This window comes from Callionymus lyra, chromosome 6 (assembly GCF_982586985.1).
Source record: "Callionymus lyra chromosome 6, fCalLyr1.hap1.1, whole genome shotgun sequence".
In the NCBI taxonomy this organism is placed as follows: Eukaryota; Metazoa; Chordata; class Actinopteri; order Syngnathiformes; family Callionymidae; genus Callionymus; species Callionymus lyra.
In genome coordinates, this window is record NC_141823.1 from 32,032,809 (window position 1) to 32,059,061 (window position 26,253).

Consider the following 26,253-nt stretch of genomic DNA (forward strand, 5'->3'; position numbering starts at 1 on the left):
AGGGCCAGCAAGGCCTTCTCTGCTGGCCTATACACTATCAGACAGAATCACTGACTTATTTTTTTCCATGAATATCTATTCAATTATTTCCAATAGTCTCTCTTCATTTCAAAGCTTTTCTCTTGGTTGCGCTGCTTCCACTAGTGTATGTTTATCTTAGAGCTTTTATCCAATCATATTATAGCCATCATTTGTTGCCAGGGTCAAAAATCTGCCTTGACGCCTTCAGAATCGATAGTGCTGGCGTCACAGTTTAAAGTAAGTGGCAATGACACTGTTGCTTTAACCAATCAGATTTCGAGTTGGCAACACCAAGGCCATCTAGCAGGCGTCCAGTGACGTCGGCATTTTCACGTCCTTTGATTGGGTGGTCAGAGAAAAACTATTCAGAGCCAGCAAAGCATCTATAGCTAGCGCCACAAACTAAAATATTTTGCGAGTGGATTTCATTGATATTTTTTTTTTTTAACAACCCACAATGGCTGACGGAGAAGAAATTGATTTGGTTGCACTTATGCTCACAAAACCATTTTCAAGACTGACTTTGTGAATGTCTGTTATTTGCAATTGATCGACTTGGTGTTTGGAGCCACAGTGGGTTTGCAAACTTGGGGAAACCCGAGTGGATTTACAGCTCAATGAACAAGTGCGCAGGGAAACTGAGCGCCACAACGAAAAGGTGAAGAAAAATAGAGAAATATTAAAGACTATATTGGTGAAATAATGGGAGAAGAGATAAAAAGGGAGATTGATCGAGCACCGTTTGTCGCTGTTATGGTGGACGAGACGACAGGCGCGAGTAATGCAGTGCAGCTCGCACTGCTCCTGCGTTATGTGACGGACTCTGGTGTCAAGGAGTGGTTTGTCGGTTTTGAAGATGTAACTAGTGGCAAGCGGGCCGATGACATTGCTGCTCTTATTGTCGGTTTCCTGGAGCAATATGAATGTCTGGATAAAGTTGTGGCACAGTGTTACGATGGCGCAGCGGTCAAGTCATCTGGATAAATGGGTTGCAGGCTAAAGATAAGGAGAGGGCTGCTATTGCCTTATTCATACACTGCCATGCACATCGACTGAATCTGGTACTTACTCAAGGGGCCTCAAACATACACATTTAATGGCATTTTTGAGCATTCAGGTGTGCTTTTTGCAATACTTCAGAGCAAAATATTTGATGTACAATTCTGTCTGGCAAGGGTGAAGGAGTTTTGTGACTCCATTGAGCGAGAGAGAAGCCGGTTTGATGAGATCTACGAGGCCACTGCGCGCATCTCAAGCGCCCTGTTGCATTGTTAGCAAGAGAGGTAAGTTCATGTTTTGTCCTTTATTGAATGAAACTTGTGATACTTCCAGTTGTTTTGTGGTATAGAGACCAAAAAAAATGCTAATCTACTGTACATTAAAAACACTACGCACGGGTGGAATGTGCCCTCAGTCCGCTAGGAGCAGATCCACCCGCTGTTTGGTAGGCCTGGATAATGGCCAATCTCACCCAATGAGAAAACCTCTGGGAGGAGACCGCCTCTCCCCGTCGGCATCTACCGTGGCAGACGAAAAGGGCATCAGAGCGCCTAAAAACCGCTACCCGCCGCAAGTAACAGGCCAAAGCCCTCACTGGACACAACAGGTGAAGACGTTCCTGACCCGGGTCCGAATGGAGCGGCGGATGAAAGGCCCGCAGCGTGATGGTCGTCGCCCGGAACAAAGAACTCAGAATCTTCGGGTGGAACGCTGGGTTAGGACGCAATGACACCGAAGACTCCTCGACGCCAAAGGAAAGACACTTGGGGCTAATGGAGAGAGCACAAAGCTCACTCGCTCTCTTCGTGGTTGTTTGTGCCAGAAGGAGCAATACCTAGAAAGACAAGATATCCAGTGGGACTTGGTCAAGAGGCTCTAAGGTCGGGCCTGTGAGAAAGTCCAGGACCAACTGGAGATCCCACTGAGGGCTGGAAGGCCTTGCAGGAGGTCGAAGCCTGCAGGCACCCCGCAAGAAACGTGCCACCAGAGGGTGGGCGCGACCCGAAGCACCCTCAAACCCGACATGCCTCATCGCTATGGCTGATGCAAACACTCTCAGTGTCGCCACAGTCCGTCCGCTATCCAGCAAATGTTGCAGGAAAGACAGGACAGCAGAGACCAAACAGGAGCTGGGGTCCAAGGACCTGTCTGAACACCAGCGGGAGAAATTCCCCCACTTTGAGGCATAAAGCCTGCGTGTCGACGGGACTTTGGACCCGGGCGTTCTCCACACGCTGGATTCTCTGCCCTGAAGCGAATAAAAACTTACTCCAGAAACATGACTGGACAGACTAGACTTTCAGCATTAGCCTTCATGGCGATAGAAAGGGACTTATTGTTGGAACTGAAACACACAGATGAACTGTACAACAGAGTAATTGAACTCTTCTTGAGGAAAGAAAGGAGGATGGACTTTGCTTACAAATAATCAGTAGTTTTGGTGAGTAATGCATTTTATTTAAACGTTTTAATATTTTTGTCATTTAATTAGGTTAATATTGATGTTTCTGCTAGAGATGATGTATGTATGGCAGCTGTGGCTACAGTGAAAAGAGACTTGTTGAATTGTCCTAATTGTGTTTCTTGCTTTAGTAATGACATTCTTTCTTGCTACAGGAGATACCTTTCTGTGATGCAAGACCCTGTTATACTGCATTTTTGTGTAATATTGATGGTTTCTATAGCCGTGGAGTCATAATGATGGCATTAAGAGGGGGATTAGTTCATGTAGGACACCCGTGAAGGCCTAGGTGTGAAATGCACGGCCCGCCACTGCTTTTTATACAATGCTTACAAACCCATATGTTATCTTTGCAGTAAGATTATATCTAAAGTAAATCCTGGCAGCCTCACATTATCATTTATCTTTCTTTTTCAATATATATATTTTTTAATATATATTTATATAGCACACTCCACAACACATTGGCGGGGTTGACTGTGGAGTCTACATGTTGATGGTGAGATATGGTTGTAACTATTTTAAATAGTTTAAATAAGAGGCACCCTACAAATTCACAGCAGTATGTGCAAATGAAAATATTAACCTCTTAAAACATTGAGTTCTTCCACTACATATTTGTCTTCCAGTCTCACCTTCCACAAATAAGGAAATGGTGGACCCTGGTTTTGATTGAGAACTTTAGGGACTTCCATGAAAGGCAAGTCTTACAACATTGAATTATTGTCCGAAGAACCCATGTCTAACTAATGTATTGCAGTACAGAAAACCATGACCGAGAGAGCAAGTGTTGACAGACTTTTATTAAAGCATTTGTTTTTCATTTTATAGTTTGGGTTATGTGGTTTGTTTTTTCTTTTTTGTTGTGTGGATGTTTTATGCAAATAAAGTTATATGAACGGTGCCACTGTGTTTTTCAGTAATGTCATTAATATACAGTGGTATGAAAAAGTTTGAGCACCCCTGTACATTTTCATGATTTTCCTTTAGAAATCATTGGTTGTTTGGATAAAGAATTCCAGTTAAATATATCTTATAGGTGACAAACGGTGATATTTGAGAAGTGAAATAAAGTTTATATGATTTACAGAAAGTGTGCAATAATTATTTAAACACAATAAGACATGTGCATAAATTTAGGCAACCTTTATATCTTATTGATTTCATACCTTTAGCACTAATTATTGGAACTAAAAATTGGTTTTGTAACCTCAGTGACCCTTGAACCCCATACACAGGTGAGTCCAATCATGAGAAATGGTATTTAAGGAGGCCAATTGTGTTTCTCCTCTTTTCATCTTCTTTGAAGAGTGGCAACATGGGAGCCTCAAAACAACTCTCAAATGACTTAAACAATGATTGTTCAACATCATGGTTTAGGGGAAGGATATAGAAAGCTATCTCAGAGATTTAAGCTCTCAGTTTCAACTGTGAGGAACATGGAAGACCTCAGGCACAGTTCTAGTTAAGGCATGGAGTGGCATACCAAGGAAAATCTCAGATAAACGGAGGCGCTCCTAAGCTCCAAAGACCTGCAACATCAACTTGCTGCAGATGGTGTCACTGTGCATCGTTCAACTATTAAGCGCACTTTACACAAGGAGATGCTTTATGGAAGAGTAATACGGAAAAAGCCTTTTCTCTGTACACGCCACAGACGGGGTCACTTGAGGTATGCTAAAGCACATTTGGACAAGCCAGCTTCATTTTGGAATAAGGTGCTGTGAACTGATGAAAAAAAAAAAAAGTTATTTGTGCATAACCAGGGGCATTATGCATGGCGGAAAAAGAACACCGCATTCCAAGAAAATAACTTGGTGGTGGTTCCATCATGCTGTGGGGCTGTGTGGCCAGTGCAGGGATGGGGAATCTTGTTAAAGTTGAGGGGCAGACCCTGGAGAACGAGTAATCAGTAACAAAGTTGAAGTTGCACCGGGGCTGGATCTTTCAACAAAACAATGATCCTAAACACTGCTCAAAATCTACTAAGGTTTTCATGCAAATAAGAGAGGTCTGGGATGGTCTTAAAACCATCACTGGACACAAGACCAAGGCCTCTCTGACTGCAGTGGACACAGTGGAGGAGGCAAACAGACTAAACAACTTTTTCAACAGGTTTGAGCATGTCACCTCACCTTCACTGCTGCCCGCTTCAGTACCTGCTCTACCTTCTTGTGCTCCCCTAAGCTTCACACAACCACTTCCCAGCTTCACCTCACTCCAGGTACACGATGTACTTCGGAGGATTCGTCCAAGGAAGGCTGCTGGCCCTGACAAGGTGTCTGCTTGACTGCTAAAGACCTGCGCTGCTGAACTAGCTGAGCCGCTCCAGCATATCTTTAACCTCAGTCTACGGCTGGGGAAAGTACCAACCCTGTGGAAGACTTCCTGTAACTTCTACCGACGATTTATCAGAAAATTTAGTCAGGTTGCCGCTCCCCTCACCCAGATTGGAGCCGTTCTCTCATAGAGGTACCCCGATGACAATAAAGTACACCCCTGTGCCTTCTACTACCGCAAACTTACACAGGCAGAAGAAAGTAGAATAACTACGACATTGGAAACCGAGAACTTCTGTCTGTGGTGGCTGCCCTTCAGGAGTGGAGACATTGCCTAGAGGGATCAGAAGTGCCCTTCCTGGTTCTAACGGATCACAAGAACCTCACGTGCCTGAAGGACGCTATTCGCCTGAACTCTTGTCAGGCTCGGTGGGCCCTGTTTTTAACCCATTTCAACTTTGCGTCGTTCGGACCCAATAGAAAGAACATCAAATCTGACGCACTTTCCCGGCAATTTGAGCCCCAGCAAGAAGAGGTTGCTACCGAGACCATTGTTAGATTAAAATGATTATATACGTATAAACCATACTTAAATTAATGCTAAAAGATAATCAAAATATAAAGTATAAATTACTTGCTTGATCTAAGAGCGGGACGTTGTGTTGGAGCGACGGAAGCGACTTGATTGTTTTGCCATACTCCCAAAGACTTGCTTCATTCAGGCCGCTCAGTGGGACACCTCAGTCCTGCTGGGAACGGGTAATTCTGGAGGCCCAAACGGATCACTCTTTACCTGGAGATTCACCTACCAACCTGCTCTTTGTCCCGGACCATGCACGCTCCCAGGCCCTCCAATGGGGTCACACCTCTAAGTTGTCACCCTGGAATAAACCGCACTTTAAGCTTCCTTAGGCAGCGTTTCTAGTGGCTGGAAATGGCTAAGGATGTTAGAGACTTTGTTGCCGCCTGCTCTGTCTGCTCAAGAGGAAAGTCCTCACAGCGTCTTCCTGATGGCCTCCACCAGCCACTGCCTGTCCCCAGCCGTCCCTGGTCACACCCTCTCCGTGGACTTTGCCTCCTTCACGGGTTTGCCTCCATCCCAGGGTATAACGGTAATTCTTACTATTGTGAACAAATTCTCAAAGATGGTGAACTTCGTTCCCCTTCATAAACTGCTGTCAGCGATGGAGACTGCCGACCTTCTGGTGAAACTCCCTGACCTCCTCAGCAATGGGTATGTCCCCTTTTTATGGTAGCGTAAGGATACCAGCCTCCACTGTTTGCTTCCCAGAAAAGGGAGGTCGCAGTACCCTCAGTGAAATCCCACCTACGACGCTGCCACACAATCTGGAGACATACCAGGTTAACCAGGCCAGAAGGTTATGGCTGGCTATCCACCAGAGACCTTCTCTATTTTGTTTTGACAGAGGCGGGGAACACCGGCTGTAAGCGATGTCACAATCAACGCTGAAGGCCACTTAAATCTCTGACGGTCTGTGAACTCAGGTTTCCCAACCTGGTAACAGCCGTTCAATTATACGGATATTGTTGAACCTTTTCCTATGGACATTCCAGGCTTTGCATGCGCCTTATAGTTTCCCTCTTTAGTTTTAGATTCAGTTCCTCTTTTCTCGTTTTTGGAACCAGTAACTCTCTGCAGCCTGCTTACCCGCTCTGTTCCTGTGTTTGTTTCGTCGGATTGAAATTACTTGGATGTGCCGTTTTTTGTGAACTCTGTTTTGTTTGATTTTGTGAATTAAAAGACTGAAAATTACATTTCATTTCCACGATTGGGTCGACCGCTTCCGTGATCGTCACGCATTCCACGTGTTCCTTAAATGGAATGATCATTGATTAGCTACAGTGAGGAAAACTTGGTTTGGGAAGGAGCTTTTGGAAAGATCTATAGAGGCTCCTTTCAAGGCACTCCTGCAGCCATCAAGCGGATTCCAATAAGCTGTGCAGACACAGAAATAGACGTCCAACATGAGATCAACATCTCGCTGCAAAATAAACATTTTACTTACATTATTCACTTGTTAATTGGTGATGCTGCGCGTTTTTTTTTTTTAAGCATTTGTATGTTAAACAAGTCTTTTGATGATTAAGGATGTAAAATAATAACATTTGATTGTGTCATATTTTGACAGAAGACTGTTTCATCCTAATATTGTGAGGCTAATGGCAGCAGCCCGCTCCGACACCTACTTTTTCTTGGTCTCTGAATTCATTTTCGGAGCAAATCTGGTAGCAGTCCTACATGCAAGTAACAGCCTTGTGAAGGCGGCCACTATTTATTTAAATTATATTGTAAAATAATATAAAGTACAATTTATTTTTAAATATACATTTTATAGTCATTCATGTTTTCAGGAAATATTTTATATTACCACCATTTCCTTACCCTTTTAGCTCGCAGGAGATGACACCATTATATCTCCTTGGATCTCTCAATGGCTATGGAGTACATCCATGCTCAAAGAATTATTTATCAGGACATGATTTGGTAAGCAAATAGAGAATTTTTAGTCTTCTCTCAGACTCACCTGCAAATGTAGTTTAATCAATTATTTCATTTTGTGTTACTATCTCACAGATTAACCATCAAACAAAGAGGGCAACATTGACCGAATGGGGGCTGGCAAATATAAGGGACACCGTAATGCTTTTCCGTGAAAGCAGATACACGCCAGAGGCTGCTGGAGGAACATTTCTGTATATGGCCCCTAAGTGTGCTGTCAAGTATACAGAAGCCTCAAGTATGATGGATATGTGGTCCATGGGGCAACATTTCTTGAGGTATTCACTGGATCTGCCCCATGGGAGGCTAAAAAACAAGATAACTTTTGGCCCTTATGGCTGCCAAATCCGCACCGAGTGCTCTTAAAAATTTAGATGCAAGGTTTTCTTTCCTGCGGAGACTTCTAGAATACGACCCCACTTCAAGGCCCACAGCATCAGAAGTAGTGGTGCTTCTGAAGTAACAGCTTAATCTTCAGAGCAGATTTGGTTTTAATTGGTAATTGTAAGGAAGTTATGTTATTTTGTTTTATATTTATGTTAGTGCAGTGTTTGGTTTTACTTTTTTTTTTCAAAGTGTCCACCTATCAGCCACAGTTGTGCTCACGATTGCAAAAGTGTGAGCAAATTGTATAAATAACGAAAAAAAGATTTTTTGAAGTATTTCTTTTATTAGAAAATTTTTGAAATGCTTGTTTTATCGGTTTGTGTTTGCCGGCTCTTTAAAGGTCCAGGACGTTGCAGGCCTGAAGCGTGGGGGGCTCCGTAATCCAACGAAAAGTGTCCCTCCTTCCAGTGGAGTGGGAAACAATATAAAAAATGCAGTACCTTTCAGCGTAGGTATGGGCGGTGGTTCGTCGGTGGGGCGCTCCAGCACCGCGTCCGCGCTTCCCGCAGGTGCGCTCCCGGACTAGTTGTTGACGGCCACCGCTCGGGTTCAACTGTGTGAGCCGAACCCTCGTCCTCCGTGTGTTTTGGGAACTCTGAGTAACCTCCCGGACTTCGTGCGGAAGTCCACGGCGCAGGTAACGGCCGCCCAGATTGTCGGTTTGACAATCCACGTTCGCCACCCTTGTCCGTTCCGTTTCACGGTATTTCCCCCTCTTGTCAACAGCCGCCCGACACACATCCACTTCACCCTCTACCACCGGTATTCTGCCGGTGTTCCTTCGGCAGGGGCGGGCCTATAACCTGCGCCACCTGCGCGCACCGTTGCGCCATCAATTATTCCATTAACAAAACCCCACTCCCAACAAAAGTCGCAATACATGAATAAATATAACGCATTCCAATAAACCATTCATAATTTGTAACTTAAATTATCACCGTTAGAACATTATATTGATATTATTCATTTTACTAATTATATTACTATTTATGTTACACATTATATTGTGTATATATATATATATTTATATTATTTATTTACTTTGACTGGATTACACCCTCCCCCTTCTAAAAGGCTTTGATGTCCTCGTCAAACTAACTATATTTGAGGGTTTCGGCACTTGGTGGCAAAATGGCCGTTCTCACCACAACGATAACAGAAAGTATCCGACCTGGTTGATGCTCCCTTTGGGCCGCTGGAGACAGGTTTAGAGGCCTCTAACGCAGACACAGACACTACGGCTTCTTGCTCAGACATCCGGTGGCTAGTCTTCTGTTTGAGTCTCCTTACTTGTTTCCTTAAGGCCGTCAGCTCAGCATCGTGATGGATCTCTGGGCCCGGGGCATTACTTGCTCCAGCCTCCCAGCAAACGGGTTTCACTGGTGTAGGTCCTGCCACTGCTGCTGCCACCAGCAATTTCAGTTCCTTCAGCTCGGCTGTCAATGTTTGGATTTCAGCTTGTCGGGCGTCCACCTCTGGATTAGCATACACCTGATGTGCCGATGCACTTAGCTTCCTCCGTGAAGCTTCATACTCCTCTTCAGCACGAATCTCTGATAACAGCTGTAGAAAGGTTGGAGGGGTAGCTCTTCACTCTCTGAGTCGCAGCTGGATCAGCATGAGATCTGAGCCAGTAGCACCTCTCAGCAGTTGTTCGAGTCGGGCTCTATCCATGCTTGTACTATGGAGTCCACCTCTTGCAACCACTTTAGAGAGCGACCGCTCCAGACGCCTGAGAAAGTCCGATAGTTTCTCTCCTTTGAGCTGTTGCATTAATCTGAAGGCAAAGTGAAGATCATCACCAGACTCTGCACTTCCGAATGCACTTTCCAGCGCTTGCAGACACTCTTTTGGGCTGGCGTCCAGATTGGTGTGCCTTACTGCCTTCACAATTTCTAATGCAGGCCCCTTTAAGCTCCCAATAAGCCGGCGTCTCTTTTCCCGCTCAGAACATTCAGTCTCATCCACCAGGAGCCAAGCCTGTTCCAACCAATATTCAAATGGTTCCTCACCGGGTGGAGTTGGTAAGGCTCCTGAGAAGGTGTGCAGTCGTGCGTAGCTTCCTCCGTCAGCTGGTTTAGCCGTTTTCTCCAGCAGGTCGCCAACAGCACGCAGAATTGATTCAGTGGAGCTTGTAGGCGGTGGTGCACTTGGAAAAAAAGATCTGAGGTCCTCCATCGTTTTCCCCTCAGCCTGCAGCAACCCTTTAAGTTTCAAATTAAAAGTGTCCCTCCTTCCAGCGGAGTGGGAAACAATATAAAAAATGCAGTACCTTTCAGCGTAGGTAAGTAAGTAAGTAAGTAAGTAATATTTATTTATATAGCGCTTTTCGAGACCAGGGTCACAAAGCGCTTTAACAATCAAAAACAATACTCAAAACAGTACATACTTCAAAGATCAAGACAACACCGAGAACAACAAGTTCGAGAAATTCAAGGAAAAGCCTGAACAAATAGAAACGTCTTAAGATGTTTCTTAAAGGAGTCAGTAGACTCCATCAAGCGCAAAGGGAGAGGAAGATTGTTCCAAAGCTTAGGAGCAACAGCCTGAAAAGATTTCTCTCCTCTGGTCCTGAGCCGTGTGCGTGGAACCATCAGTAGATTCTGATCCACAGACCTCAGAGACCGAGCTGGGGTGTAAGGCTGGATCAGATCAGTGATGTAAGGAGGAGCCTGACCATGAATAGCTCTGAAAGTAAGAACCAGAATTTTAAAGTTGATCCTGAAAGAAACTGGAAGCCAGTGAAGAGTTTTAAGGATCGGAGAAATGTGAGTTATTCTACTAGAGCGGGTCAGAATTCTCGCTGCAGAGTTCTGAATCAACTGCAGACGAGACAGATCCTTCTTGTTAAGACATGAAAACAAACTGTTACAATAGTCCAGACGTGAAGAAACAAACGCATGGATTACAAGCTCCAGATCATGTTGTGACAACATTTTCCTAAGTTTAGAGATTTTTCTCAGTTGAAGGAAACAGTTTCTGGTCAATTTTCTGCAGTGTTGAACAAGAGACATGTCTTTATCAAATACAACACCCAGGTTTCTCAGGCTCAGTTTGACAGACTGACCTAAGTCACCCAAGTACTGACTCAACCCTGGAATCTTATCATCAGGAGCAATCACCAGAGTTTCAGTTTTGTCCACATTAAGCTGTAAAGTGTTTTCACTCAGCCATTGTTTGATTTCTAGCAAACAATTGACTAAGCTGTTCAGCCTTTGGGGCTCAGTTGGGTCAAAAGAGCAGTAGAGCTGGATGTCATCAGCAAAAATGTGATAAGAAACATCTGGAAATCTCTGAATGATTTTACCAAGGGGAATCAAGTACAGCAAAAACAATAAAGGACCCAGAACAGAACCTTGAGGGACTCCAAACAACAGATCTGCCGATTCAGACCTCATTTGATTGGCAGATACACTAAAACTGCGCCCAGAAAGGTAAGATGAGAACCATTCTAACACAGACCCAGACAGTCCCACTTCATCCCTTAGTCTTCTCAGCAGGATCTGGTGATCAACTGTGTCAAAGGCTGACGACAGATCCAAGAGAACCAGAACAGTGAATTTACCAGAGTCAGCCGACATCATGATGTCACTGGACACTTTCAATAAAGCTGTCTCCGTAGAGTGATGTTTACGGAAGCCAGACTGAAACTTCTCATGGATGTCGCTCTGATCCAGGAACAAAGACAGCTGCTCGGACACCACCTTCTCCAAGATCTTGGACAAGAAAGGGAGCTTAGAAATAGGCCTGAAATTACTGAGGTCAGTTGGGTCTAAGCCTGGTTTTTTGAGCAGAGGCTCCACAATGGCATGTTTAAATGCATTGGGAAAAACCCCTGTGGAAAGGGAGAGGTTCACCATATTGGTAACCCAGGGGCCAATTACATCAAATACTTTGATAAAAAGCCTACAAGGAAGGACGTCATCTGAGCAAGAGGAGGGTTTCATCTTGTTCACTAGTGCCGAAATATCACCCAAAGATACAGCAGTGAAGGATGACCAAGAGGAGGAGATGGGCTCAGAGACAGTAGGGGTTCCCAACAAAGGGGGAGAGATTTTCTCTTTGATCAATTTAATTTTGTCAATGAAAAATCTCAACAATGCATTGCTGTCAGCTTCACAGAAGACCGGCGTGATTTGAGGAGCAGGAGACACGAGAGAATTAATCGTGTCAAACAAAACTTTGGGGTTTTTCCTATTTGCTGCTACCAGTTTTCTGATGTAATCAGATCTAGCAGTTTCTACCATCTCATTGTAAGAAGTCAACAGATCCCTGAGGTGAAGTCTGTGCACCTCAAGTTTAGTAGACTTCCAGAGACGCTCAGTCTTTCGACAAAGTCTCTTCAGACTCAGGAGATCTTCATTTGTCCAAGGGCACCGTTTTTTATGAATTTTCAAGTTCGATTTAACAGGTGCCACTTGATCCAGTATTTCAACACAATGATCAGTGTAACAGTGAATCAAACTGTCCACATCTGAACAGTCATCAAAGGAAAGACGGTCAAACATAGCAGAAAAACTGTCTGCGGTATCGGCTGAGATGACACGCCTCTGAGACTTAACTTTCAAAGGCTTAGGTTCAGGGATGAAGTCCAGGTTGAACAAGACAAGAGAATGATCACTCAGATGGACATCATGTACAGATACATTAGAAATGTTCAGGCCAAGAGTAAAAACTAAGTCTAAAATGTGGCCTTTTTGATGAGTGGGTTCAGAAACATGTTGCTCAAAATTAAAGGCTTCAGTTAAAGTTAAAAGTTCTTTAGCAGAACACGATGTGACGTCATCAACATGAAGATTAAAGTCTCCAAGAATAAGAACAGATTCCATCTGAATAATGGAAGATAAGAAGTCACTAAAGTCTTTCAAGAACACCGCCGCAGGACCAGGCGGACGGTAGATTGACACACAATAGAAAGGTCTTGTAGAACCAACCAAGATCATCTGAGACTCAAAAGAAGTGAATTCCTGTGTCTGAATCACTTTGCAAGAACAACTCTCCCTAAAAACAGTAGCAAGACCTCCTCCACGACCAGAGAGGCGAGGCTTCCCCAGGACAGCGCTCCCTACTGGACAGGGTTCGTTCAGATGAATAAACTCTTCCTCTCTCTGCCAAGTCTCAGAAAGACATAATAAATCCAAATTAACTCTTGTGAAAAGATCATTAAGAATAAAGGATTTATTAGTAATGGAGCGAACATTAAGAAGTCCCACATTCAGCACCGATGACGTCACTGACGACGCCGCGTCACTGACAGGCGCGCAGAGCGGGATCTTTTGAAGCGAACAGCGGTCACGTGGGTACCAGCTGTCACTGAAGTTCAACTCGGTTGTAAAAGTCGAATTAAAGAGAGGAAATGAAAAAATCTTACCACCTTTCGTTGAGGTCTGGACAGACGGCAGCGCTGATGTATCGTCACACACAGTGAGAGGGATGTCGATCAAACATCGATGACGTTCGATGACATCAGAGTTGTTCCGAGCGATTGCGACTGCGCGTCTCATCCTGACCTGTACTCCAGCCCGACTCGATCCCTTGTGGAAATCGCCCGGTACTCGAGAGATCAAACGATATTCCACAGAGTCCGAGTCGATGAGAAGTGGAGCCGGAAACACGTTCACCGGACGTTGGTAACGGTCGCGGTTATAATCTTCCATCGACTCTCTGATGTTGAAAAGAGCATCACGATCATAGATCCGAGATGCTTGAGACATATCTTTAGTGATATGAGCATAATATCCGGACAAATAGTCGTTAAAACGACTGTTTTTGGCAATTATTGCAGGAGCTTACGTTTCAAGCAGCCGATCAAAGGCTCACCGGAAGCGGAAGTAAGGTATGGGCGGGGGTTCGTCGGTGGGGCGCTCCAGCACCGTGTCTGCGCTTCCCGCAGGTGCGCTCCCGGACTAGTTGTTGACGGCCACCGCTCGGGTTCAACTGTGTGAGCCGAACCCTCGTCCTCCGTGTGTTTTGGGAACTCTGAGTAACCTCCCGGACTTCGTGCGGAAGTCCACGGCGCAGGTAACGGCCGCCCAGATTGTCGGTTTGACAATCCACGTTCGCCACCCTTGTCCGTTCCGTTTCACGGTATTTCCCCCTCTTGTCAACAGCCGCCCGACACACATCCACTTCACCCTCTACCACCGGTATTCTGCCGGTGTTCCTTCGGCAGGGGCGGGCCTATAACCTGCGCCACCTGCGCGCACCGTTGCGCCATCAATTATTCCATTAACAAAACCCCACTCCCAACAAAAGTCGCAATACATGAATAAATATAACGCATTCCAATAAACCATTCATAATTTGTAACTTAAATTATCACCGTTAGAACATTATATTGATATTATTCATTTTACTAATTATATTACTATTTATGTTACACATTATATTGTGTATATATATATATATTTATATTATTTATTTACTTTGACTGGATTACACCCTCCCCCTTCTAAAAGGCTTTGATGTCCTCGTCAAACTAACTATATTTGAGGGTTTCGGCACTTGGTGGCAAAATGGCCGTTCTCACCACAACGATAACAGAAAGTATCCGACCTGGTTGATGCTCCCTTTGGGCCGCTGGAGACAGGTTTAGAGGCCTCTAACGCAGACACAGACACTACGGCTTCTTGCTCAGACATCCGGTGGCTAGTCTTCTGTTTGAGTCTCCTTACTTGTTTCCTTAAGGCCGTCAGCTCAGCATCGTGATGGATCTCTGGGCCCGGGGCATTACTTGCTCCAGCCTCCCAGCAAACGGGTTTCACTGGTGTAGGTCCTGCCACTGCTGCTGCCACCAGCAATTTCAGTTCCTTCAGCTCGGCTGTCAATGTTTGGATTTCAGCTTGTCGGGCGTCCACCTCTGGATTAGCATACACCTGATGTGCCGATGCACTTAGCTTCCTCCGTGAAGCTTCATACTCCTCTTCAGCACGAATCTCTGATAACAGCTGTAGAAAGGTTGGAGGGGTAGCTCTTCACTCTCTGAGTCGCAGCTGGATCAGCATGAGATCTGAGCCAGTAGCACCTCTCAGCAGTTGTTCGAGTCGGGCTCTATCCATGCTTGTACTATGGAGTCCACCTCTTGCAACCACTTTAGAGAGCGACCGCTCCAGACGCCTGAGAAAGTCCGATAGTTTCTCTCCTTTGAGCTGTTGCATTAATCTGAAGGCAAAGTGAAGATCATCACCAGACTCTGCACTTCCGAATGCACTTTCCAGCGCTTGCAGACACTCTTTTGGGCTGGCGTCCAGATTGGTGTGCCTTACTGCCTTCACAATTTCTAATGCAGGCCCCTTTAAGCTCCCAATAAGCCGGCGTCTCTTTTCCCGCTCAGAACATTCAGTCTCATCCACCAGGAGCCAAGCCTGTTCCAACCAATATTCAAATGGTTCCTCACCGGGTGGAGTTGGTAAGGCTCCTGAGAAGGTGTGCAGTCGTGCGTAGCTTCCTCCGTCAGCTGGTTTAGCCGTTTTCTCCAGCAGGTCGCCAACAGCACGCAGAATTGATTCAGTGGAGCTTGTAGGCGGTGGTGCACTTGGAAAAAAAGATCTGAGGTCCTCCATCGTTTTCCCCTCAGCCTGCAGCAACCCTTTAAGTTTCAAATTAAAAGTGTCCCTCCTTCCAGCGGAGTGGGAAACAATATAAAAAATGCAGTACCTTTCAGCGTAGGTAAGTAAGTAAGTAAGTAAGTAATATTTATTTATATAGCGCTTTTCGAGACCAGGGTCACAAAGCGCTTTAACAATCAAAAACAATACTCAAAACAGTACATACTTCAAAGATCAAGACAACACCGAGAACAACAAGTTCGAGAAATTCAAGGAAAAGCCTGAACAAATAGAAACGTCTTAAGATGTTTCTTAAAGGAGTCAGTAGACTCCATCAAGCGCAAAGGGAGAGGAAGATTGTTCCAAAGCTTAGGAGCAACAGCCTGAAAAGATTTCTCTCCTCTGGTCCTGAGCCGTGTGCGTGGAACCATCAGTAGATTCTGATCCACAGACCTCAGAGACCGAGCTGGGGTGTAAGGCTGGATCAGATCAGTGATGTAAGGAGGAGCCTGACCATGAATAGCTCTGAAAGTAAGAACCAGAATTTTAAAGTTGATCCTGAAAGAAACTGGAAGCCAGTGAAGAGTTTTAAGGATCGGAGAAATGTGAGTTATTCTACTAGAGCGGGTCAGAATTCTCGCTGCAGAGTTCTGAATCAACTGCAGACGAGACAGATCCTTCTTGTTAAGACATGAAAACAAACTGTTACAATAGTCCAGACGTGAAGAAACAAACGCATGGATTACAAGCTCCAGATCATGTTGTGACAACATTTTCCTAAGTTTAGAGATTTTTCTCAGTTGAAGGAAACAGTTTCTGGTCAATTTTCTGCAGTGTTGAACAAGAGACATGTCTTTATCAAATACAACACCCAGGTTTCTCAGGCTCAGTTTGACAGACTGACCTAAGTCACCCAAGTACTGACTCAACCCTGGAATCTTATCATCAGGAGCAATCACCAGAGTTTCAGTTTTGTCCACATTAAGCTGTAAAGTGTTTTCACTCAGCCATTGTTTGATTTCTAGCAAACAATTGACTAAGCTGTTCAGCCTTTGGGGCTCAGTTGGGTCAAAAGAGCAGTAGAGCTGGATGTCATCAGCAAAAATGTGATAAGAAACATCTGGAAATCTCTGAATGATTTTACCAAGGGGAATCAAGTACAGCAAAAACAATAAAGGACCCAGAACAGAACCTTGAGGGACTCCAAACAACAGATCTGCCGATTCAGACCTCATTTGATTGGCAGATACACTAAAACTGCGCCCAGAAAGGTAAGATGAGAACCATTCTAACACAGACCCAGACAGTCCCACTTCATCCCTTAGTCTTCTCAGCAGGATCTGGTGATCAACTGTGTCAAAGGCTGACGACAGATCCAAGAGAACCAGAACAGTGAATTTACCAGAGTCAGCCGACATCATGATGTCACTGGACACTTTCAATAAAGCTGTCTCCGTAGAGTGATGTTTACGGAAGCCAGACTGAAACTTCTCATGGATGTCGCTCTGATCCAGGAACAAAGACAGCTGCTCGGACACCACCTTCTCCAAGATCTTGGACAAGAAAGGGAGCTTAGAAATAGGCCTGAAATTACTGAGGTCAGTTGGGTCTAAGCCTGGTTTTTTGAGCAGAGGCTCCACAATGGCATGTTTAAATGCATTGGGAAAAACCCCTGTGGAAAGGGAGAGGTTCACCATATTGGTAACCCAGGGGCCAATTACATCAAATACTTTGATAAAAAGCCTACAAGGAAGGACGTCATCTGAGCAAGAGGAGGGTTTCATCTTGTTCACTAGTGCCGAAATATCACCCAAAGATACAGCAGTGAAGGATGACCAAGAGGAGGAGATGGGCTCAGAGACAGTAGGGGTTCCCAACAAAGGGGGAGAGATTTTCTCTTTGATCAATTTAATTTTGTCAATGAAAAATCTCAACAATGCATTGCTGTCAGCTTCACAGAAGACCGGCGTGATTTGAGGAGCAGGAGACACGAGAGAATTAATCGTGTCAAACAAAACTTTGGGGTTTTTCCTATTTGCTGCTACCAGTTTTCTGATGTAATCAGATCTAGCAGTTTCTACCATCTCATTGTAAGAAGTCAACAGATCCCTGAGGTGAAGTCTGTGCACCTCAAGTTTAGTAGACTTCCAGAGACGCTCAGTCTTTCGACAAAGTCTCTTCAGACTCAGGAGATCTTCATTTGTCCAAGGGCACCGTTTTTTATGAATTTTCAAGTTCGATTTAACAGGTGCCACTTGATCCAGTATTTCAACACAATGATCAGTGTAACAGTGAATCAAACTGTCCACATCTGAACAGTCATCAAAGGAAAGACGGTCAAACATAGCAGAAAAACTGTCTGCGGTATCGGCTGAGATGACACGCCTCTGAGACTTAACTTTCAAAGGCTTAGGTTCAGGGATGAAGTCCAGGTTGAACAAGACAAGAGAATGATCACTCAGATGGACATCATGTACAGATACATTAGAAATGTTCAGGCCAAGAGTAAAAACTAAGTCTAAAATGTGGCCTTTTTGATGAGTGGGTTCAGAAACATGTTGCTCAAAATTAAAGGCTTCAGTTAAAGTTAAAAGTTCTTTAGCAGAACACGATGTGACGTCATCAACATGAAGATTAAAGTCTCCAAGAATAAGAACAGATTCCATCTGAATAATGGAAGATAAGAAGTCACTAAAGTCTTTCAAGAACACCGCCGCAGGACCAGGCGGACGGTAGATTGACACACAATAGAAAGGTCTTGTAGAACCAACCAAGATCATCTGAGACTCAAAAGAAGTGAATTCCTGTGTCTGAATCACTTTGCAAGAACAACTCTCCCTAAAAACAGTAGCAAGACCTCCTCCACGACCAGAGAGGCGAGGCTTCCCCAGGACAGCGCTCCCTACTGGACAGGGTTCGTTCAGATGAATAAACTCTTCCTCTCTCTGCCAAGTCTCAGAAAGACATAATAAATCCAAATTAACTCTTGTGAAAAGATCATTAAGAATAAAGGATTTATTAGTAATGGAGCGAACATTAAGAAGTCCCACATTCAGCACCGATGACGTCACTGACGACGCCGCGTCACTGACAGGCGCGCAGAGCGGGATCTTTTGAAGCGAACAGCGGTCACGTGGGTACCAGCTGTCACTGAAGTTCAACTCGGTTGTAAAAGTCGAATTAAAGAGAGGAAATGAAAAAATCTTACCACCTTTCGTTGAGGTCTGGACAGACGGCAGCGCTGATGTATCGTCACACACAGTGAGAGGGATGTCGATCAAACATCGATGACGTTCGATGACATCAGAGTTGTTCCGAGCGATTGCGACTGCGCGTCTCATCCTGACCTGTACTCCAGCCCGACTCGATCCCTTGTGGAAATCGCCCGGTACTCGAGAGATCAAACGATATTCCACAGAGTCCGAGTCGATGAGAAGTGGAGCCGGAAACACGTTCACCGGACGTTGGTAACGGTCGCGGTTATAATCTTCCATCGACTCTCTGATGTTGAAAAGAGCATCACGATCATAGATCCGAGATGCTTGAGACATATCTTTAGTGATATGAGCATAATATCCGGACAAATAGTCGTTAAAACGACTGTTTTTGGCAATTATTGCAGGAGCTTACGTTTCAAGCAGCCGATCAAAGGCTCACCGGAAGCGGAAGTAAGGTATGGGCGGGGGTTCGTCGGTGGGGCGCTCCAGCACCGTGTCTGCGCTTCCCGCAGGTGCGCTCCCGGACTAGTTGTTGACGGCCACCGCTCGGGTTCAACTGTGTGAGCCGAACCCTCTTGGGAACTCCGAGTAACCTCCCGGACTTCGTGCGGAAGTCCACGGTGCAGGTAACGGCCGCCCAGATTGTCGGTTTGACAATCCACGTTCGCCACCCTTGTCCGTTCCGTTTCACGGTATTTCCCCCTCTTGTCAACAGCCGCCCGACACACATCCACTTCACCGTCTACCACCGGTATTCTGCCGGTGTTCCCTCGGCAGGGGCGGGCCTATAACCTGCACCACCTGCGCGCACCGTTGCGCCATCAATTATTCCATTAACAAAACCCCACTCCCAACAAAAGTCGCAATACATGAATAAATATAACGCATTCCAATAAACCATTTGAACTCATTTGTAACTTAAATTATCACCGTTAGAACATTATATTGATATTATTCATTTGACTAATTATATTACTATTTATGTTACATATTATATTGTATATATATATATATATTTATATTATTTATTTACTTTGAATGGGTTACATATATATATATTAAGTACATTTTATTTGTAGAGCCCCTTTACAGACCAGGGTCACAAAGAGCTTAAACAATAAAACAATTCCCAATAAAATATATTACTTAAAAGGTCAAGATGACACCGAGAACAACACAGGAGTCTCATAAAATCAGGCAAAAGCCTGCAGGAATAAAAATGTCTTGAGATGAGTCACTAGACTCCATCAAGCGCAGAGAGAGAGGAAGATCGTACCAAAACTAAGGAGCAACAGCCTAGAAGGATTTCTCTCCTCTGGTCCTGAATCGAGTACGAGGAACCATCAGCAGATTTTGATCCCCAGACCTAAGAGCCCAAGCTGGAGTGTAAGGGCTGGACCAGATCAGTGATGTGAGCCTGACCATGAATAGCTCTGAAAGTAAGAACCAGGATTGTAAAGTTGATCCTGAAAGAAACTGGGAGCCAGTGAAGAGATTTAACATCCCGTGAGTCGGTTTCCTCCTCCGCTTATCATCGACTCAGACTTTGTGGAATATCGGTTGATCTCTCGGGTACTGGGCGATTTCCAAAAGAGATCGAGAAGGTCTGAAGTACAGGTCAGGATGAGACGCGCAGTTGCGATCACTCGGAAGAACTCCGACGTCATTGGACGTCATCGATGTTTTATCAACGTCCCTCTCACCGAAGAGTGTGATGACACGTCAGTGTGCCGTCTACCCAGACCTCAACGAAAGGGGGTAAGATATTTTCACTTCCTCTCTTTAATTCGGCTTTTACAACCGAGTTGAACGTGAGTGCTTTTCTCTTCAAAAGATCCTGCTCTGCGCGCCTGTCAGTGACGTGGTGTCTTCACTGACGTCATCAGTGCTAAACGTGGGACTTTTGAATGTTTGCTCCATTACTAATAAATCCTTTTCTCCAAATGATCTTTTCACAAGCGTAAAGTTAGATTTATTTTGTCTGTCTGAGACTTGGCGGAGAGAGGAAGAGTTTATTAATTTGAACAAAGTCTGTCCAGTGGGTTGCGCTGTCCTAAGGAAGCCTCGCCTCTCTGGTCGTGGGGGAGGTCTTGCTACAGTTTATAGTGAGAGTTGTTCTTGCAACGTGATTCAGACACAGAAATTCCCTTCTTTTGAGTCTCAGATGATCTTGGTTGATTCTACAAGACCTTATATTGTGTGTCAATCTAACGCCCGTCTGGTCCTGCGGCGGTGTTGAAAGACTTTAGTGACTTCTTATCTTCCATTATTCAAATGGCACCTGTTCTTATTCTTGGAGACTTTAATCTCCATGTTGATGACGTCATATCTTGCTCTTCTTAAGAACTTTTAACTTTAACAAAAGCCTTTATTTTGATCAACATGTTCCGAACCCACTAAAATGGTCAAAACACAGAGTCGGTTCCGGTTCTTATACTTCGTGGAGAAAGATGGACAATCAAGAGTGTGTCACGGGTCGTTTATTCGCCGCTCCAAGTCAAACGATTTACGATCGTGACCGGAAACACTTTCTTCCGGCGACTGTACAGGTCAATAGCCCCGGGAGAAAAGGTCCCGATCCATAGAAACATCGCTATATTTAAGGCAAATTTCCAGGCCAGGGGGTCGTCCTTTCCAGCCAATTGGTTCTTTCAAGTTCCGTGTGTCCCGTAGAGAGAACTTCCTAATTTGTCTTCCTGTCATCTAATCATTCAAATATTCTCGGGTAGGGGTTTCCGTTCGGTGTGATTGGCAGATAAATAGACATTTTAAATAACCAGTGCCGAAACAGTGTAATCAGTCTGGAGTGAAATGTTGATTGTGAATGTGTATTCAAATGTTTAAGCTCTTAGATGAAGCGAGTAATTTATACTTTATATTTTGATTATCTTTGAGCATTCATTTAAGTATGGCGTATACGTGTATAATAATTTAACACCACTTCAAAAATAGGCCTCATTTTAGTTTTCACTCTTGGCCTGGACATTTCTAATGTATCTGTACTCAGTGATCATTCTCTAGTCTTGTTTAACCTGGACTTCATCCCTGAGCCTAAGCCTTTAAAAAGTTAGGTCTCAGAGGCATGTTATCTTAGCTGATGACTGCAGACAGTTTTTCTGCTATGTTTGACCCTCTTTTCTTTGATGACTGCCCAAACTTGGACAGTTTGATTCACTGTTTCACTACTCATTGTGTTGAAATACTGGATCAAGTGGCATCTGTTAAATCGAACTTGAAAATTCAGAAAAAACGGTGCCCTTGGACGAATGAAGATCTCCTGAGTCTGAAAATACTTTGTCGAAAGACTAAGCGTCTCTTTAAGTCCACTAAACTTAGGGTGCACAGACTTCACCTCAGGGATCTGATGTCTTCATACAATGAGATGGTAGAAACTGCCAGATCTGATTACATCAGGAAATTGGTAGCAGCAAATAAGAAAAAGTGTTGTTCGACACGATTAATTCTCTCGCCTGTCTTCTGTGAAGCTGAATTTTTCATTGACAAAATTAAATTGATCAAGAGAAAAATCTCTCCCCCTTTGTGTGGAACCCCTGCTGTCACTGAGCCTGTCTCCTCCTCTTGGTCTTCCTTCAGTGTTGTATCTCTGGTTGATATTTCGGCACTGGTGAGCAAGATGAAACCCTCCTCTTGCTCAGACGATGTCCTTCCATGTAGGCTCTTCATCAAAGTAATTGATGTAATTGGGCCCTGGGTTACCAATGTGGTGAACCTCTCCCTTTCCACAAGGGTTTTTCCCAATGCATTTAAACATGCCATTGTGGAGTCTTTGATTAAAAAGCCAGGCTTAGACCCAACTGACCTCGGTAATTTCAGGCCTATTTCTAAGCTCCCTTTCTTGTCCAAGATCTTGGAGAAGGTGGTATCTGAGCAGTTGTCTTTGTTCCTGGATCAGAGCGACATCCATGAGAAGTTTCAGTCTGGCTTCCGTAAACATCACTCTACGGAGACAGCCTTACTGAAAGTGTCCAGTGACATCATGATGTCGGCTGATTCGGGTCAATACACTGTTCTGGTTCTCTTGGATCTGTCCTCAACCTTTGATGCAGTTGATCACCAGATCCTGCTGAGAAGACAGAGATGAAGTGGGACGGTCTGGGTCTATGTTAAAGTGGTTCTTGTCATACCTTTCTGGGCGCAGTTTCAGTGTATCTTCTAATCAAATGAGGTCTTCTTAAGCCCCCACTCTCTGTCACATCCTTGTCTTGTCGTCACCATCGTATGTATCCTGCCGCTAAGTATTCGTACCCTGTCTCTTACCCTTTTCCCAACCAAGACTCATTCCTGCCTTGTGTGTTATTCGACCTGACCCTTGACGCCGAGTTTGCCTTACCCTTGCTATTGCCTTTTTGTTGCCGATTACTGGACTGTTGGACTTTGCCTTTGCCTTCCCCATGGAATAAAATCAAGGCTTTGCAATTTACCTCTGCGCCTGGGTTTCTCCATTCACCTTCCTGATATGTGAGAAGTACGTAAATCCTCTCTCATCCTGATGTTTCAGTCTCCAGCTATCAACTACTCCATGTACTGTTTTAGAACTGTCGATGATAGTGAAGGTCTGGTATTTCTGATTGAACTGGATCTGTCTTGGACTGGATCAAGCACAGTGTTAGAGACACCTCCAGCTAGTAAACCTAATCATGTCCATTCCCATATCGGGTTCATAAGTGGTTCTCTTCCCGATGTTTTTGCATATGTGCAAGTGTTTTAGTGGGTAAAAGGTGAAACATAGTGTGCAGAAAAGAAGTAGGGTGTTGAGCACACATTAATACAACAAAAACACTAAACGCAGGTGAAACGCGAGAGACGTGTGAGTATTATTACTTATGTGTTATGGTTTAACCTTAGTGGTTGCAATAATTTAGAATAACCACAGGGTCTGTTCTGTTTCTCAAGGTACTGATTAAGTATTGGAAACAGGATCTTGGGTCGGGCCTGGATCTCATGAGGATATTGATTGTTCATCCCATAGTTTGTTCCTTTAAGCTGGACTCCCAGTTCCAGTTGACAATAATAGGACGAGGGTGTTTGTTGTCCTTCTTGTTCGCTCCCAGGCAGTGGACATGATGGAATGTGATTTTATTCACGGTGTCGGGGGGGGTAACTTTTGAATGTCCGTCATGAAATTTGAGTCACTTCTGGGTTGGTTTGTGCCATTGTTTCTGGTATTCCAGTAAATAAGGTTGTCCCTCATGGAGGGCGCTTGAAGATCCAACACAGTGTCTTTAAGTTCTTTATTTTACTTTTTTATATCCGTCATCTCTCTCACAATAGAGAAGAGTATTATTTGACATTATGTTCTCACTAACCTCTCTGTAATACAGTGGAGGTAAAGAAGTAAAGTCTCTTTGGGTCCGTGACTCCATAAGCTTTGGCGAGTCCGGAGATCTTTGCAGCTTCGCTGGTGGTATAGAAGCTGTATTGCCCGACAAACCCTTTCCTTTACATTGTTTCTTTGTCCGTAGTAAAAGGTATAGTTAGATTAAAATTATTATACACTACACGTATACGCCATACTTAAATTAATGCTAAAAGATGATCAAAATATGAAGTATAAATTACTCGCTTCATCTAAGAGCTTAAATGTTTGACTACACATTCACAATCAACATTTCACTCCAGACTGATTCACACTGTTTCAAGACAAGCTTGAAACAGAATTAGAGATACGACACCGGTAAACTGAAACATCTGTTTATCTGCCAATCACACCTTAGATCGTAGATCAAAGAACGAAGCAAGACACATCCGGGAAAGGGGGGCTAAAAGACGGAAACCCTCACCCGAGAACATTTAAATGATTGAATTACAAGACAACAAATCAGGATGTCTCTCTACGGGGGATCGGGTCACAGGGAACTTGAAAGAACCATTTGGCCAGAAAGGGACGACCTCCCTGACCGGAAATTTGCCTTAAATATAGCGATGTTTCAACAGATCGGGGCCTTTTCTCCCAGGACTATTGACCTGTACGAAGTGTGTCCAGTCGCGATCGTAAAGCTTGTATTTTGTTTGACTTGGAGCGGCGAATAAACGACCCGTGACAGAATCTTGATTTTCCATTTTTCTCCACGAAGCAAAGCATGGACGTTGTGTTGGAGCGACGGAACTGACTCAGTGTTTTGATCGTTTTAGTATCAATGAATTCCTCTAGTTGCTCGAGGGATTCCGTGATTGCTGCTGGATGACTTTTTTCAAATAATATCGCTGAATAGTTTGTTTTCTTTTAGGGACGGGGGGCCGCCATCATTTATTTAATCACAGCGACATCACAGCCTCAGCATCATCATTATTAATTGCCTTATTTTAAAGCACTGACTATAGCGACTTAAATCTCACTTCCCTCAATCAGGCCTCTGCCATTACTCTACATTTAGCATCAACTTGTTCTTTCCAATACAGTACATGCTACTTACTGGGGTGATTATATAAGGCAAAACTACAGTGTGATGAAAGTTTTTAAAAAAATCAACACGTTTATATTTCTGGATACACTACTAACTGAGATATCCTCAAATGAAGTCACTCATGATGCCTATTTCTTATAAGTGCTCCCATTTGGGGTTGTTTCTTCTTGGAATTCCTTTAATTGTTGAAAGTTGACCAAAGACAGAAACCATGTTACCAACACAACCCAGACATAGGCACTGACTTTCTTTTCTACTACAGTTACTAGTTCCTGATGGGTTAATGTTTGGGACAGCTATCGGATGAGAGTCTATAGCGAAATCTCAAGAAAAGTATGCAATAATCTTCCACCTTTTAAATGATTTTTCCCAATGAATATATGACTTGAAAGATGGCACACAGGTAGGCTGTTTTTCTTGAAACACTCAAGTTTCACTTCAAATAGTTTTGAATGCATCAAGTTTGTGTAAGTGGAAATGACAAAGGATGGTCTCCCAGGTTTCAGTTCATACTTATTAACGGCTCGTCAGGTACCATGATTGGCAGTCAATGATCAGAACCCTTTGTTTGAAAATGTTGACTTGACCAATATGGATACTAATTGCAATTAGAACTTCATGAATTAAAAGTTGGGGTAAATGTTTAAAGTCTGCATTTAAGGTTTAAATACAGTTCTTAGGTACTGGGCCCTTACATTCCAGGGTCAGAAGTCGAAAGATGATGTTGTCCAAGGAGCACAAGATCGTGAGAACCCTAAGATACAGCAAAATATCAGTACAGGGAATGGACTTAAGACTGATCAAACAGGTGTGTGATCTGTTACATTTAACAATTTAAGGTTACCCAATCGAAAGTAAATGCAGTTACTTGGCTACCAAAACTGGAGCACTGACTGGTTTTCTGTACTCAGTAAGTGGGTTAACTGAGATGACAAGTTTACTTAAATCTCACTTCCCTCAACCAAGCGTCTGCCATTACTCTTCTTTTAGCATTAACTTGTTCTTTCCAATACAGTATGTGCTACTTGTTGGGGTGATTATAAAAGGCAAAACTACAGTGTGATGAAAGAAAAAAAAATCTGGAACATTTCTAATCGGAATAACACCCACACGTTAATACTCAGAGATATCCTCAAATGAAGTCACTCATGATACCTATTTCTCATAAGTGCTCCCATTTGGGGTTGTTTCTTCTGGGGCTTTCTTTATTGGTTGAAAGTTGACCAAAGACAGAAACCAAAACAACCCAGACATAGGCACTGACTTTCATTTCTAATACAGTAAGTGCTTACTTGTACTTCTAATTCAACCACTACTTTTACTACTATTACCATGTTTACTATTATCCCCTTAATGACGAGTGTCGCAAATTCGCGACATACCGCTTCCATTTA

General features: G+C 43.9%; 1 protein-coding gene across 1 annotated transcript; it reads right to left on the reverse strand.

Moving 5' to 3' along the window:
- Nucleotides 1-9,259: 9,259 nt before the first annotated feature.
- On the reverse strand, nucleotides 9,260-9,847 carry LOC148078812 (paraneoplastic antigen Ma1 homolog). Its single transcript, XM_087793993.1, has one exon. The coding sequence runs from the start codon at nucleotides 9,845-9,847 to the stop codon at nucleotides 9,260-9,262; it is 588 nt and encodes a 195-aa protein (XP_087650119.1).
- Between the last annotated feature and the right edge of the window lie 16,406 nt (nucleotides 9,848-26,253).